The 16831-nt window shown below is 52.6% G+C and overlaps 1 protein-coding gene across 3 annotated transcripts in view; it reads left to right on the top strand.

The window, feature by feature from the left end:
* LOC132389460 (NACHT, LRR and PYD domains-containing protein 3-like) overlaps nucleotides 1-16831 on the top strand; it is an 82273-nt gene that overhangs the window by 64633 nt on the left and 809 nt on the right. For all 3 annotated transcript variants that reach the window (XM_059961982.1, XM_059961984.1, XM_059961983.1), the window contains 5 exons: nucleotides 9358-11095; nucleotides 12210-12296; nucleotides 15904-16074; nucleotides 16228-16398; nucleotides 16554-16721. In XM_059961982.1, coding sequence (XP_059817965.1) covers nucleotides 9358-11095; nucleotides 12210-12296; nucleotides 15904-16074; nucleotides 16228-16398; nucleotides 16554-16721 — 2335 coding nt within the window. The remainder of the gene's footprint in view (nucleotides 1-9357; nucleotides 11096-12209; nucleotides 12297-15903; nucleotides 16075-16227; nucleotides 16399-16553; nucleotides 16722-16831) is intronic.

A 16831-nucleotide genomic window follows, 5' to 3' on the forward strand; every position in this document is an offset into this window, starting at 1 on the left:
CACACTTCGAGGCCCCACAGACACCAGGCAGGGGCCTGCCACACTGTGAGACTTCGCACACCCGTGGCAGGTTCCTGACAGACAGTGAGACCTCACACACCCCTGACAGGGTTCTGAGACACCGTGAGACCCCAGACACCCCTGACAGTGTCCGGACACACTGTGAGACCCCACACACCCCTGACAGTGTCCGGACACACTGAGACGCCACACACCCCTGACAGGGGGCTGACACACTGTGAGACCCCACACACCCCTGACAGGGTCCTGACCCACTGTGTGACCGCACACACCCCTGACAGGGTCCAGATACACTGTGAGACCCCACCCACCCCTGGCATGTTCCCGACAGACTGTGAGACGCCACACAGCCCTGACAGGGTCCTAACATACTGCGAGACCCCAGACAACCCTGACAAGTGTCCTGGCTCACTGGGTGACCCCACACACCCCTGGCAGGGTCCCGACAGACTGGGAGACCCCACACACCCCTAACAGGGTTCTAACACACGGTGAGACCCCACACAACCCTGACAAGTGTCCTGACACACTGAGACCCCACACACTCCTGACAGGGTCCTAACACACTAGGAGGCCCCACAGACCCCAGGCAGTGGCCTGACACACTGTGAGACACTACAGCCTCTTGACTAGGTGCTGGCACACTGTGCGACCCCATACACTCCTGACAGGGTCCTGACAAACTAAGAGACACCACACCCTCCTCAGAGGGTCCTGACGAACACTGAGACACCACACACCACTGGCATGGTCCTGACACACTGTGAGATTTCACACACCCGTGGCAGATTCCTGAAAGACAGTGAGACCTCAGACACCCCTGACAGTGTTCTGAGACACCGTGAGACCCCAGACACCCCTGACAGTGCCCTGAAACAGTGTGAGACCCCACACACAGCCGACAGGGTCTGACACACTGTGAGACCCCACACACTCCTGACAGAGTCTGACACACTGTGAGACCCCACACACCCCTGACAGAGTCTGACACACTGTGAGACCCCACACAGCCGTGGCAGGGTCCTGACACACGGTAAGACACAACATCCACTTGATGGTTTCATGACACACTGTGCAAACCCATACACACCTGAAACTGCCCTGACACACTGTGACATGCCACTGACCCCTGACAGGGTCCTAACACACTGCGATACCCCACACAGCCCTGACAAGTGTTCTGAAATATTGTCAGACCCCACACACCCCTGACAGGGCCCGGACACATTGTGAGACCCCACCCACCCCTGGCATGTTCCCGACAGACTGTGAGACACCACACACCCCTAACTGGGTCCTAACACACGGTGAGACCCCACACAACCCTGACAAGTGTCCTGACACACTGAGACCCCACACACTCCTGACAGGGTCCTAACACACTAGGAGGCCCCACACACCCCAGGCAGGGGCCTGACACACTGTGAGACACTACAGCCACTTGACTAGGTGCTGACACACTGTGCGACCCCATACACTCCTGACAGGGTCCTGACAAACTAAGAGACACCACACCCTCCTCAGAGGGTCCTGACGAACACTGAGACACCACACACCACTGGCATGGTCCTGACACACTGTGAGACCTCACACACCCCTGACAGGGTCCTGACACACTGTGAGACCCCACACACCCCTGACAGAGTCTGACACACTGTGAGACCCCACACACCCGTGGCAGATTCCTGAAAGACACTGAGACCTCAGACACCCCTGACAGTGTTCTGAGACACCGTGAGACCCCAGACACCCCTGAAAGTGCCCTGAAACAGTGTGAGACCCCACACACAGCCGACAGGGTCCTGACACACTGTGAGACCCCACACACCCGTGGCAGATTCCTGAAAGACAGTGAGACCTCAGACACCCCTGACAGTGTTCTGAGACACCGTGAGACCCCAGACACCCCTGACAGTGCCCTGAAACAGTGTGAGACCCCACACACAGCCGACAGGCTCTGACACACTGTGAGACCCCACACACTCCTGACAGAGTCTGACACACTGTGAGACCTCACACACCCCTGACAGGGTCCTGACACACTGTGAGACCCCACACACCCCTGACAGAGTCTGACACACTGTGAGACCCCACACACCCGTGGCAGATTCCTGAAAGACAGTGAGACCTCAGACACCCCTGACAGTGTTCTGAGACACCGTGAGACCCCAGACACCCCTGACAGTGCCCTGAAACAGTGTGAGACCCCACACACAGCCGACAGAGTCTGACACACTGTGAGACCCCACACACCCCTGGCATTTTCCCGACAGAATGTGAGACGCCACACACCCCTGACAGGGTCCGAACACACTGCGATACCCCACACAACCCTGACAAGTGTCCTGACTCACTGTGAGACCCCACACACCACCGACTGGGATCTCAGACACCGTGAGACCCCAGACACTCCTGACAGTGTCCTGACACACTGTGAGACCCCACACACCCCTGACAGTGTCCTGGCACACTGTGAGACCCCACACACCCCTGACAGTGTCCTAACACATGTTGAGACCCCACACAACCCTGACAAGTGTCCTGACTCACTGTGAGATCACAAACACCCTCCTGAGTGGAACCTGACAAGCATTGAGTCCCCACACACAACTGGCAGGGTCCTGACACACTGTGAGACCCCACACACCCCTGACAGGGTCATGATACATTGTGTGACCCCACACACCCCTGACAGGGTCCTGACACACTGTGAGACCCCACACACCCCTGACAGGGTCCTGACACACTGTGAGTCTCCACACACCCCTGACAGGGTCCTGACACACTGTGAGACTCCACACACCCCTGACATGGTCCTGACACACTGTGAGACCCCACACATCCCTGACAGGGTCCTGATACACTGTGTGACCACACACACCCCTGACAGGGTCCTGACACAGTGTGAAACCCCACACACTCCTGACAGGGTCCTGGCGAACTAGGAGAACACACACACCCCTAACAGAATCCGAACACGCTATGAAACCCCTCACACCGCAGGCAGGGTCCTGACACACTGTGAAACACCACTCACCCCGGACAATGTCCTCACACACTGTGAGACCCCACACACCTGACTGGGTCCTGATACACTGTGCGACCCCACACTCCTGACAGGTTTTGACACACTGTGAGACCCCACACACCCCTGACTGGTTCCGGAAACACTTTGGGACTGCACGCAACCCTTACAGGGTCCAAACACAATGTGAGACCCCACACACACGGCAAATTATCCTGACACACTGTGACACGCCACTGGCCCCTGACAGTGTCCTGACACACTGTGAGACCCCACCCACCCCTGGCAGGGGCCTGACGAACTAGGAGAACACACACACACCGCTAACAGGAACGTAACACACTATGAGACCCCTAACACCCCTGGAAGGGTCCTGACACACTGTGAAACACCACTGGCCCCTGACAGGGTCCTGACACACTGTGAGACCCCAACTACCCTTGGTCAAGGTCCTGACTGACTGTGAGACACCACTCCCACTTATCGGGGTACTGACACACTGTGGGACCCCAAACACACCTGAAAGTGTCCTGACACGCTGTGACACGCCGCTGGCCCCTGACAGGGTCCTGACACACTGTGAGATCCCACGCACCCTTGGTCAAGGTCCTGACTGACTGTGAGACACCACTCCCACTTATCGGGGTACCGACACACTGTGCGACCACAAACACACCTGAATGTGTCCTGACACACTGTGACATGCCAGTGGCCCCTGACAGGGTCCTGACACACTGTGAGACCCCACACAACCCTGACAGGGTCCTGACACACTGTGAGACACCACACCCACTTGTCAGGATACTGATACACTGTGCAACACCAAACACACCTGAAAGTGTCCTGAAACACTGTGACACGCCACACACCCTTGGCACCCTGAGACACGGTGAGACCCCACACAGCACTGACAGGGTCCTGACACACTGTGAGACCTCAGACACCGATGATAGGCTCCGGACACGCTTTGAAACCCAACACACCCCTGACGGGTCTTGACGTCTGTGAGACCCGACACGCCGCTGACAGGACCCTGACATACTGAGACACCACACATCACTGACAGGGTTTGACATTATGTAACCCCACACACCCCTGACTGGTTCCAGACACACTGTGAGACCACCCACATCCCTGGCAGGATCCCGGCAGACTGTGAGAACCCACACACCCCTGACAGGGACCTGACACACTGTGAGACCCGTCACACTGCTGACAGGACCCTGACATACTGAGACACCACAGATCACTGACAGGGTTTGACACTGTGAGACCACACACACACCTGGAAGGTTCCCGACAGACTGTGAGACCCAACACATCCCTTAAAGTGTCCTAACAAACTGTGAGAACCCAAATATCCCTGACTGGTTCCTATCACAACTTGAGATCCACGCAACCCCTACAGGGTCCTGACGCATTGTGAGACCCCACACACGCCTGACATGGTCCTGATACACTGTGCGACTCCACACACGCCTGACAGGTTTTGCCAAACGGTGAGACCCGACACACACTCATGGCAGTGTCCTAACAGGCTAGGAGAACACACACACCTCTAACAGGAACCTAACACACTATGAGACCCCACTGGCCCCTGGCAGGGTCCTGACACACTGTGAGACCCCACGTACCTTTGGTCAAGCTCCTGACTGACTGTGAGACACCACTCCCACTTGTCGGGGTACTGACACACTGTGCGACCCCAAACACACCTGAAAGTGTCCTGACACGCTGTGACACGCCACTGGCCCCTGGCAGGGCCCTGACACACTGTGAGACCCTACACACCCCTGATAGGGACCTGACACACTGTGAAACCCGACACACACGGGAAAATGTCCTGACACACTGTGACATGCCACTGTCCCCTGACAGGGTCCTGACACACTGTGACACGCCATTGGCCCCTGACGGGGTCCTGACACCCTGTGAGACCCCACGCACCCTAGGTCAAGGTCCTGACTGACTGTGAGACACCATACCCACTTGTCGGGGTACTGACACAATGTGCGACCCCAAACACACCTGAACGTGTTCTGTCACACTGAGACACGCCACTGGCCCCTGACAGGGTCCTGACACACTGTGAGACCGAACACAACCCTGACAGGGTCCGGACACACTTTGAGACTCCGCGCAACCCCTACAAGGACCTGACGCACTGTGAGACCCCACACACCACTGGCAGGTTCCCGATAGACTGTGAGACTCCAAACACACGGGAAAGTGTCCTGACACACAGTGACATGCCACTGGCCCCTGACAGAGTCCTGACACACTGTGAGATCTCATGCATCCTTGGTCAAGGTCCTGACTGACTGTGAGACACCACCCCCACTTGTCAGGTTACTGACACACTGTGCGACCCCAAACACACCTGAAAGTGTCCTGACACACTGTGACACGCCACCGGCCCCTGACAGGGTCCTGACACACTGAGAGACCCAACACAACCCTGACAGGGTCCTGGCACACTGTGAGACCCAACACAACCCTGACAGGGTCCTGACACACTGTGAGACACCACACCCACTTGTCAGGATACTGATACACTGTGCAACACCAAACACACCTGAAAGTGTCCTGAAACACTGTGACACGCCACACACCCTTGGCACCCTGAGACACGGTGAGACCCCACACAGCACTGACAGGGTCCTGACACACTGTGAGACCTCAGACACCGATGATAGGCTCCGGACACGCTTTGAAACCCAACACAACCCTGACGGGTCTTGACGTCTGTGAGACCCGACACGCCGCTGACAGGACCCTGACATACTGAGACACCACACATCACTGACAGGGTTTGACATTATGTAACCCCACATACCCCTGACTGGTTCCAGACACACTGTGAGACCACCCACATCCCTGGAAGGTTCCCGACAGACTGTGAGACCCAACACACCCCTGACACACTGTGCGACCCCGCACACACGGGAAAGTGTCCTGACACACTGTGACAGGCCACTGGCCCCTGACAGGGTCCTGACACACTGTGACATGCCACTGGCCCCTGACAGGGTCCTGACACACAGTGAGACCCAACATAACCCTGCCAGCGTCCTGACACACTGTGAGACCCCACGCACCCCTGGTCAAGGTCCTGACTGACTGTGAGACACCACACCCTATTGTCGGGGCATTGACACACTGTGCGACCCCAAACACACCTGAAAGTGTCCTGACACACTGTGTCACGCCACTGGTCCCTGACACGGGCATGACACACTGTGAAACCCAAACACCCCTGACAGGGTCCCGACACACTGTGAGACCCCACACACCACTGACAGGGTCCTGACACACTGTAAGACCGCACATACTCCTGACAGGGTCCTGACACACTGTGACCCCACACACTCCTGACAGGGTCCTGACACACTGTGAGACCCAACACACCCCTGACAGGTTCCTGACACACTGTGAGACCCCACACACCCCTGACAGGGTCCTGACACCGTGTGAGACCCCACACACCCCTGACAGGGTCCTGACAAACTGTGAGACAGCACACACCGCAGACAGGACCCTGTCACACAGAGACACCACACATCACTGACAGGGTTTGACACACTGTGAGACCACACACACCTCTGGCAAGTTCCTGACAGATTGTGAGATGCCACACACTCTTGACAGGGTACTAACTCACTGAGCGACACCACAAGCTCTTTAGAGGATCCTGACAAACATTGAGTGATCACACACTCCTGACAGAGTCCTGACAAACTGTGAGACCCCAAATTACTATGGCAGTGTCCTGACAGACTGGGAGATCTCAGACACCCATGACAGGGTCCTGACATGCTTTGAAACCCACCATACCCCTGACAGGGTGCTGACGTCTGTGAGAGCCGACACACCGCTGACAGGACCCTGACACACTGAGACACCACACATTACTGACACGGTTTGACACACTGTTAGACCACACACACCTCTGGCAGGTTCCCGACAGATTGTGAGAAGCCATACAACCTTGACAGGGTCCTAACACACTGTGAGACCCCACACACCCCTGACAGGGACCTGACGCATTGTGAGACCCGACACACACGGGAAAATGTCCTGACACACTGTGACATGCCTCTGTCCCCTGACAGGGTCCTGACACACTGTGATACGCCCCTGCCCCCTGACAGGGTCCTGACACCCTGTGAGACCCCACGCACCCTAGGTCAAGGTCCTGACTGACTGTGAGACCCCACACACCCTTGTTGGGGTACTGACACACTGTGCGACCCCAAACACACCTGAACATGTTCTGACACACTGAGACACGCCACTGGCCCCTGACAGGGTCCTGACACACAGTGAGACCCAACATAACCCTGCCAGCATCCTGACACACTGTGAGACCCCACGCACCCCTGGTCAAGGTCCTGACTGACTGTGAGACACCACACCCACTTGTCGGGGTACTGACACACTGTGCGACCCCAAACACACCTGAACGTGTTCTGACACACTGAGACATGCCACTGGCCCCTGACAGGGTCCTGACACACAGTGAGACCCAACATAACCCTGCCAGCATCCTGACACACTGTGAGACCCCACGCACCCCTGGTCAAGGTCCTGACTGACTGTGAGACACCACACCCACTTGTCGGGGTACTGACACACTGTGCGACCCCAAACACACCTGAACGTGCCCTGACACACTGTGACACGCCACTGGCCCCTGACAGGGTCCTGACACTCAGTGAGACCGAACACAACCCTGACAGGGTCCGGACACACTTTGAGACTCCACGCAACCCCTACAGGGTCCTGACGCACTGTGAGACCCCACACACCACTGGCAGGTTCCCGACAGACTGTGAGACTCCACACACACGGTAAAGTGTCCTGACACACAGTGACATGCCACTGGCCCTTGACAGGGTCCTGACATACTGTGAGATCCCATGCACCCTTGGTCAAGGTCCTGACTGACTGTGAGACACCACTCCCTCTTGTCAGGTTACTGACACACCGTGCGACCCCAAACACACCTGGAAGTGTCCTGACACACTGTGACACGCCACTGGCCCCTGACAGGGTCCTGACACACTGAGAGACCCAACACAACCCTGACAGGGTCCTGGCACACTGTGAGACCCAACACAACCCTGACAGGGTCCTGACACACTGTGAGACACCACACCCACTTGTCAGGATACTGATACACTGTGCAACACCAAACACACCTGAAAGTGTCCTGAAACACTGTGACACGCCACACACCCTTGGCACCCTGAGACACGGTGAGACCCCACACAGCACTGACAGGGTCCTGACACACTGTGAGACCTCAGACACGGATGATAGGCTCCGGACACGCTTTGAAACCCAACACACCCCTGACGGGTCTTGACGTCTGTGAGACCCGACACGCCGCTGACAGGACCCTGACATACTGAGACACCACACATCACTGACAGGGTTTGACATTATGTAACCCCACACACCCCTGACTGGTTCCAGACACACTGTGAGACCACCCACATCCCTGGAAGGTTCCCGATAGACTGTGAGACCCAGCACACCCCTGACAGGGTCCTGACACACTGTGAGACCCCACACACCCCTGACAGGGACCTGACACACTGTGCGACCCCGCACACACGGGGACACCACACATTACTGACACGGTTTGACACACTGTGAGACCACACACACCTCTGGCAGGTTCCCGACAGATTGTCAGAAGCCATACAACCTTGACAGGGTCCTAACACACTGTGAGACCCCATACTCCCCTAACAGGGTCCTGGCACACTGTGAGACCCCACACACCCCTGACAGGATTCGTACACACTTTGATATGTCACAGACACCCACTGTGCACGTGATGATGCGTGTAGTTACTTCTTTGTATTTTGAATCAGTGACGGTGGAGTGGAGGGGCAGCTGTCATTCCCTGACCTGTTCCTTTGACAGAATGCCCAATACCCTCTTCTCTATCTCCAAACACCGCATCAACACAGGATCCGATTAAGAGTTTCTTCCACAGGAAGAAATGACATCTGTGAGAGTAGTGAGAGTTTGTCCAGAGCGGGACAGTCGGGGGTCAGTAAACTACCAGGGAAATACTGACCTTCACAGCACAGTTAATGTGGAAATGTGATGATCTGGTGTTTATCTGGACCAGGCCTCTCTGTCCAGTCAGCGGTTTGTTAATTGAATTACTTCACTGTACGAACATCCATTGGTGAACCCGTTAAATGCAACAGCTTTGAGCTAACTCTTGTGTGCTTAAATACTGAGTTCTGAGTTGAGGCATTTAACAGTTTGTCCACTGTCTGTTCCCTTGGAAGTTGTTCAACAGAAACACAAGGAGACTCTGCGGACACAATCTGAAACACTGAGAGTGAACACGATCCTGATGAGGGAGAAGGTGAAGGTTTTCCAGCTGGTTGATCGATACGCTGAGCTCACGGTCATTTCTACTGTTCGAGATCGGACACTGGTGGAACTTGAGCTGCTGGCAAGAGGCAGAGACCACGAGGAGTGGAGGCAGAAATGTCTCCGTGGAGAGCTGGAAAAAATCCGGACGGATCAGCTGTTCCAGAGCAGCTTTTCCCGAATTAAATCCATATCTGGGAGCTCGACAGCAGTGGCCGGAGTCCCGGGGATCGGGAAAACAACAATGGTACAAAAGATTGTTTATGACTGGGCCACGGGGAAAATATACCAACAATTCCAGTTTGTCTTCAGTTTCAAATTTCAGGATTTAAACTCCATTAACAACAGAATAAACCTGAGAGAACTGATTCTGGATCATTATCCTTACTTTGGGAATATGCTGAGAGTGGTCTGGAAGAACCCAGAGGGATTGTTGTTTATATTCGATGGTTTGGATGAATTCAAACACAGAATCGATTTTGCGGACAGTCGGAGAGATACAGAACCCAAGCACCAGTGCCCAGATCCCGAGTGGAGGTGTGAAGTGCCTGACATTGTGTACAGTTTAATCCAGGGCAAGCTGCTCCCAGGGTGTTCAGTGCTGGTGACCACCCGCCCCACTGCGTTACATTTATTGGAAAAGTCTGAGGTCAGTGTCTGGGCTGAAATCCTGGGATTTTCTGGTGAGGAACGGAAGGAATATTTCATCAGACATTTTGAAGATCAGACGGTGGCAGAAGCTGTTTTCAAACACATGGAGGAGAATGAGATCCTGTACACCATGAGCTACAACCCTTCCTACTGCTGGATCCTCGCTCTGGCACTGGGCCCCTTCTTCACACAAAGAGTCATGGACCCACAGAGAGTTCCCAAGACCATCACCCAACTGTACTCCTACTATATTTACAACATCGTGAAAAACCATGGCCGTGAGATTGAGAACCCCCGTGATGTGTTACTCAGGGTTGGTCAGATGGCCTTCAGAGGAGTGTCCGAGAAGAAAATTGTGTTTACAGATGGAGATTTGATCAACTACAATCTGCAGCCTTCCCAGTTCCTGTCCGGGTTCCTGATGGAGCTTTTGGAGAGAGAGGATTCTGCCCGGAGCATGGTGTACACATTCCCACACCTCACCATCCAAGAATTTGTAGCTGCAGTCGCACAATTCCTGAATCCACATCCCGGGGATATCCTGAAATTCCTCACTAAAGCCCATAGCACGACAGATGGGCGATTTGAGGTATTTCTCCGTTTTGTTGCTGGTCTCTCCTCCCCAATGACAGTTCGGGGCCTGGAGGAGTTTCTGGGTCCATTTCCTCATCAAACAACCTGCCGGGTGATTGACTGGGTGAAGGAGGAGGTTAAACGCCAGATTGGAAACACAGGGAGTGAAGCTGGTAAAAGGAGCTTCCTGAACACATTGCACTACCTGTTTGAGTCTCAGAATCGTGGACTGGCTCAGGTTACACTGGGATCTGTGGAAACACTTTCATTCCGTGGAATGAAACTGACCCCGACTGACTGTGCGGTCCTGTCTCATGTCATCGGACTCTGTGATACAATAATACAGCTCGACCTGTGGAACTGCCACATTCAGTGTGAAGGAATCCAGCGGCTGGGACCCGGGCTGCACAAGTGCCAGGAGTTGAGGTAACTTGATTTATCTCTCACTCTGAATTGTGAAACTGTTCCATTGTGTTGTTTCAATGTAAAGGGAATTGGGTAAATCTGTGGTAAATCAGACCGTGAAGAATTCTGACAAATGACCATGGGGTCAGTCAGTAATTCCCCAAGGACGGGAGGGTTCTATGGTTCCTTGTGAAGGGATGCTGGAGACTTCATCAGATCAGTGAACAACGGCGATTGGGTTAATGGTAGTAAATCACAGGAATGGCCGTGTTTCTCGCTGCCTGTGACACGTCCATTGACAATTTTCCTTCTCACTGTTACTGACACCCAGACCGACACTGACTGCAGCAGGTGGGTCAGAGATTCACACCCCCTTCCCGGTGAGGGACACGAGACCGTCAGCAGACTGTCCCAGTGAGAAGGAAAGAAATACCATTGTGAGATTGTCCTCCCGCTCCCGCTGCCTTTCCCCGTGTGTGACTATCATCAGTCCACCTGTGTGGCAGTAGTCACTACCAGATACCCAGACCCCATGGGCGCATCTCCTCTCCCGATTGTGGGCCTCAGTTCAGACCCCTCCCTCCTGTACAATCTATTTCTGGATCATCTCATCTTGTGGGGTTATCTTTTCTCATCGGTATACTGCTGTGGGACGTCTCATCCCCATTCCACTTCCTCCTGTGGGATCTCTCATCATTATCTCCTTCTTCCAGAGGGATTTCTCTTCCCCATCCCCTTCCTATCGCAGATTCTGTCTTCCTATCCCTTTTCCTCAGGTGGGGTCTCTTCCACCGTCTCCGATCGACACTTTCAGAAATCTTCCTCACTGTTGGACTTTCTCCCATTCTTCATCCCTGCCCCCCCCCCCCCCGATGCTCTCACATCAGGAAGACTTTTCTAACCATCAGGGAATGAGACAGAATATATGGAGTTTTCAGGGTCACACCGACAGACTAAATTACTGACATTCAGTGAATACCCTGGAGCTTGTCAGTGAGAGACACTGACAGTGATGGGAATCCGATCAGTGATTTACTGAAGGGGTTAATGTTTCCTGAAATATCCGAGTGAGAGAAATTCCCCCAGACCCACGGTTTGAATCACTTTGTTCATCAATCTGTCTGTTTGTGTTTAGACTGAATGATAATAACCTGGGAGATTCAGGAGTGAAACTGGTGTCTTCGGCTCTGAGGAACCCGGAGTGTAAAATACAGAAACTGTGGTAAGTACCAGACTGTGGGAGATTGTGTTTACAGTCACTGGGTGTCTGACACTGAACATTAATGTGATCAGTAGAAGCAAAGAAAACATACAGCACAATACAGGCATAATAATCTGCATAAAATACTTACCCCAAACATGTCCTCTGTCCCTACTTTCCAGCACCTTAAAAATATGCCCTCTCATGCTAACCATTTCAGCCCTGGGGAAAAGCCTCTGACTATCCACATGATCAATACGTCTCATTATCTTGTACCCCTCCATCAGGTCACCTCTCATCCTCCGTCACTCCTAGAGAAAAGGCCGAGTTCACTCACCCTATTCTCATAAGGCATGCTCCCTAATCCAGGCAACATCCTTGTAAATCTCCTCTGCACCCTTCCTATGGTTTCCACATTCTTCCTGTAGTGAGGCGACCAGAAATGAGCACAGTACTCCAGGTTGGGTCTAACAAGGGTCCTATATAGCTTCAACATTACCTGTCTGCTCTTAAACTGAATCCCACGGTTGATAAGGGCCAATACACCGTAAGCCTTCTTAGCATAGCACATGCATAGAATGCATAGCAGTTTTGGGTGACCTACGGATTCAGAGCCAAAGATCCCCACAATCCTCCACACTGCCAAGAGTCTTACCGTTAATACCATATTCTGCCATCACATTTGACCTACCAAAATGAACCACCTCACACTTATCTGGGTTGAACTCCAACTGCCACTTTTCAAACCAGTTTTGCATCCTGTCAATGTCTCATTGTAACCTCTGACAGCCCTCCACACTATCCACAACACCCCCAACCTTTGTGTCATCTGCAAATTTACTAACCCATCCCTCCACTTCCTCATCCAGGTCATTTATGCAACTCATAAAGAGTAGGGTCCCAGAACAGATCCCTGAGGCACTCCACTGGTCACCGGCCTCCATGCAGAATATGTCCCGTCTACAACCACTCTTTGCCTTCTTTGGGCAAGCCAGTTCTGGATCCATAAAGCAATGTCCCCTTGGATCCCATGCCTCCTTACTTTCTCAATAAGCCTTGCACGGGGTACCTTATCAAATGCCTTGCTGAAATCCATATACACTACATCTACTGCTCTACCTTCATCAATGTGCTGAGTCGTATCCTCAAAAAATTCAATAATGCTCGTAAGGCACGACCTGCCTTTGACAAAGCCATGTTGACTATTCCTAATCATATTTTGCCTCTCCAGATGTTCATAAACCCTAATTCTCAGGATCTTCTCATCAACTTACGAACCACTGAAGTAAGACTCTCTAGGCTGTAATACCTTAGGCTATCCCTTCTCCCTTTCAACATCCACAACCCTCCAATCCTCCGGAACCTCTCCCGTCCTCAGTGATGATGCAAAGATCATTGCCAGAGGCTCAGCAGTCTCCACCCTCGCTTCCCACAGTAGTGTCCCGCCATCTCCTCGTCGCCCATGGTAGCCTGGGGTACATCCAGTCATGACCCTGTGACTTATCCAACTTGATGCATTCCCAATGCCCCAGCACATCCTGTTTCTTAATATCTACATTCTGAAGCTTTTCATTCCACTACAAGTCATCCCTACAATCGCGAAGATCCTTTTCCGTTATAAATACCGAAGCAAATTGTTCATTAAATACCTCAGCTATTTCCTCTGTTTCCATGCACACTTTTCCATTGTCACACTTGTTTGTCACACATTGTCACACTCTGCTCTTGCTCCTCTTGCTCTTCACATACTTGCAGAATGCTTTGGGGTTTTCCTTAATCCTGTCCACCAAGGCCTTCTCATGGTCCCTTCTAGCTCTCCTGATTTCAGTCTTAAGCTTCTTCCTGCTAGCCTTATAATCTTCCAGATTCGTATCATTACCTAGTTTTTGAACCTTTCGGAAGCTCTTCTTTTCTTCTCGACTAGATTTACAATGGCCTTTGTGCACCACGGATCTTGTAACCTACCATCCTTTCCATGTCTCATTGGAACGTATCTACTCAGAACACCACACAAATATCCCCTGAACATTTTCTACATTTCTTTGGTCCGTTTCCCTGAGGACATCTGTTTCCAATTTATGCTTACAAGTTCCAGTCTGATAGCCTCATAGTTCACCTTACTCCAATTAAAGGTTTCCCTAACTTGCCTGTTCCAATCCCTCTCCAATGCTATGGTAAAAATGATAGAATTGTGATCACTATCTCCAAAATGCTCTCCCACTGAGAGACCTGACACAAGGCCAGGTTCATTCCCCAATACCAGATCAAGTACAGCCTCTCCTCTTGTAGGTTTATCTACATAGTGTGTCAAGAAACCTTCCTGAACACACCTAACAAACTCCACCCCATCTAAACCCCTCACTCTAGGGAGATGCCAATCAATAACTGGGAAATTAAAATCTCACACCTCAACGACCCTGTTATTAAAACTCCTTTCCAGAATCTGTCTCCCTATCTGCTCCTCAATGTCCCTGTTACTGTTGGGTGGTCTATACAAAACACCCGGTAGAGTTATTGACCCCTTCCTATTCCTAACTTCCACCCACAGAGACGCCGTAGACAACCCCTCCATGACGTCCTCCTTTTCTGCAGCCGTGACACTATCTCTGATCAACAGGGCCACACACCTACTTTTTTCTTCCCTCCCTGTCCTTGATGAAGCAATTAAAGCCTGGCACTGAAAGTAGCCATTCCTGCCCCTGCACCATCCTAGTATCTGTAACGGGCAAACTATCATAGCTCCAGGTGTTGATCCATTATCTAAGTTCACCCGCTTTATTCATGATACTCCTCGCATTAAAATAGACACATCTCAAACAATCGGACTGAGTGTGTCCCTTCTCTATCACCTTCCTATCCTCCCTCTCGCACTGTCTGCAAATTGACTCCATTTGTGAGCCTACCTCCCTTTCCTCCGTCACATTAGAGTCAACTATCACTACTGCCTTCCTCTTCCTTTCCCTGCCACAGGGCCACTGTTGCCTCCACCAGGTAGGCTGTCTACACCCGCCTCCAGCAGTACTTGAACAGGGGTATTTATTGTCAAGGGGTACAGCCACTGAGGTACTCTCTAGTACCTGCTTTTTGCCCTTCCTTCTCCTGACTGTGACCCAGTTCCTCGGTCTCCCGTGGCCCCGGTGTGACCACCTGCCTGTAACTCCTCTCTGTCACATCCTCGCTCTCCCTGACCAAAGGAAGGTCATCGAGCTGCATCACCAGTTCCCTAACTCGGTCCCTAAGGAGCTGCAGCTCGACACACCGGGTGCAGATGTTGCCGACCGGGAGGTTGGGAGTATCCAGGATCTCCCACATCTGACACCGAGCACAGAAACCCAGCCTCACACACATACTCTCAGTCCGTATTGTAAACAGATAACCTACCTCGCCTTGACCCTTTATCGCCGAAGCCCCGTTGAGCCAAAGCCTTCCTACTCTGTCTCCCGCTACTCTGACGCTCGCTCTGTAAATCTGTCTTCCTTTTAAACTCTTCTCGCTGTTCTCACTGGCCGACCTGCCCAGTCGTGCTGAAGAAAAAAAAAATCAGTAATTGTGTTACTGATAAACACTGGGAATTTGTACCGTCTTGTGTCTCTCTGTGTCCTTCACCCTCACTCTGTCTCATCTCCAGGCTGATCTATGTCGGTCTCACAGATTCTGGTGCCGAGGATCTCGCCTCCGCTCTCAGTACAAACACATCACTGAGGACGCTGAACCTGAGTGATAATAAACTGGGAGATTCAGGAGTGAAACTGGTGTCTGCGGCTCTGAGGAACCCGGAGTGTAAAATACAGAAACTGCGGTAAGTACCAGACTGTGCGAGATTGTGTTTACAGTCACTGGGTGTCTGACACTTAACATTAATGTGATCAATAACTGTATTACTGATAAACACTGGGGATTTGTCCCGTCTCCTGTCTCTCTGTCCTTCACCCTCACTCTCTCTCATCTCCAGGCTGATCAAAGTCGGTCTCACAGATTCTGGTGCCGAGGATCTCGTCTCCGCTCTCAGTACAAACCGATTACTGGCGGAGCTGGAGCTGAGTAATAATAAACTGGGAGATTCAGGAGTGAAACTGGTGTCTGCGGCTCTGAGGAACCCGGAGTGTAAAATACAGAGACTGGGGTAAGTACTAGACTGTGGGAGATTGTGTTTACAGTCACTGGGTGTCTGACACTGAACATTAATGTGATCCGTAATGGTGTTACTGATAAACACTGGGGATTTGTACCGTCTCCTGTCTGTCTGTGTCCTTCACCCTCACTCTCTCTCATCTCCAGGCTGCATAAGGTCGGTCTCACAGATTCTGGTGCCGAGGATCTCGTCTCCGCTCTAAGTGGAAACCCATCACTGACGGGGCTGGACCTGACATCAAACTCTCTGACAGACCGATCTGTCCCCGCTCTCCGCCGCCTCATTCTGACCCTCCCGAATCTGTCGTGGATCGAGTGAGTGTTTGTGTTAATGTTCAATGTGATAAAATATCAGCAGATCCGCGGGTTTTCTGGTGATATTTGTCTGTGAGTGTTGTTGAAATATTAACCCCAGTCCCCTGTTA

Source organism: Hypanus sabinus, unplaced genomic scaffold (genome assembly GCF_030144855.1).
Source record: "Hypanus sabinus isolate sHypSab1 unplaced genomic scaffold, sHypSab1.hap1 scaffold_578, whole genome shotgun sequence".
Classification (NCBI taxonomy): Eukaryota; Metazoa; Chordata; class Chondrichthyes; order Myliobatiformes; family Dasyatidae; genus Hypanus; species Hypanus sabinus.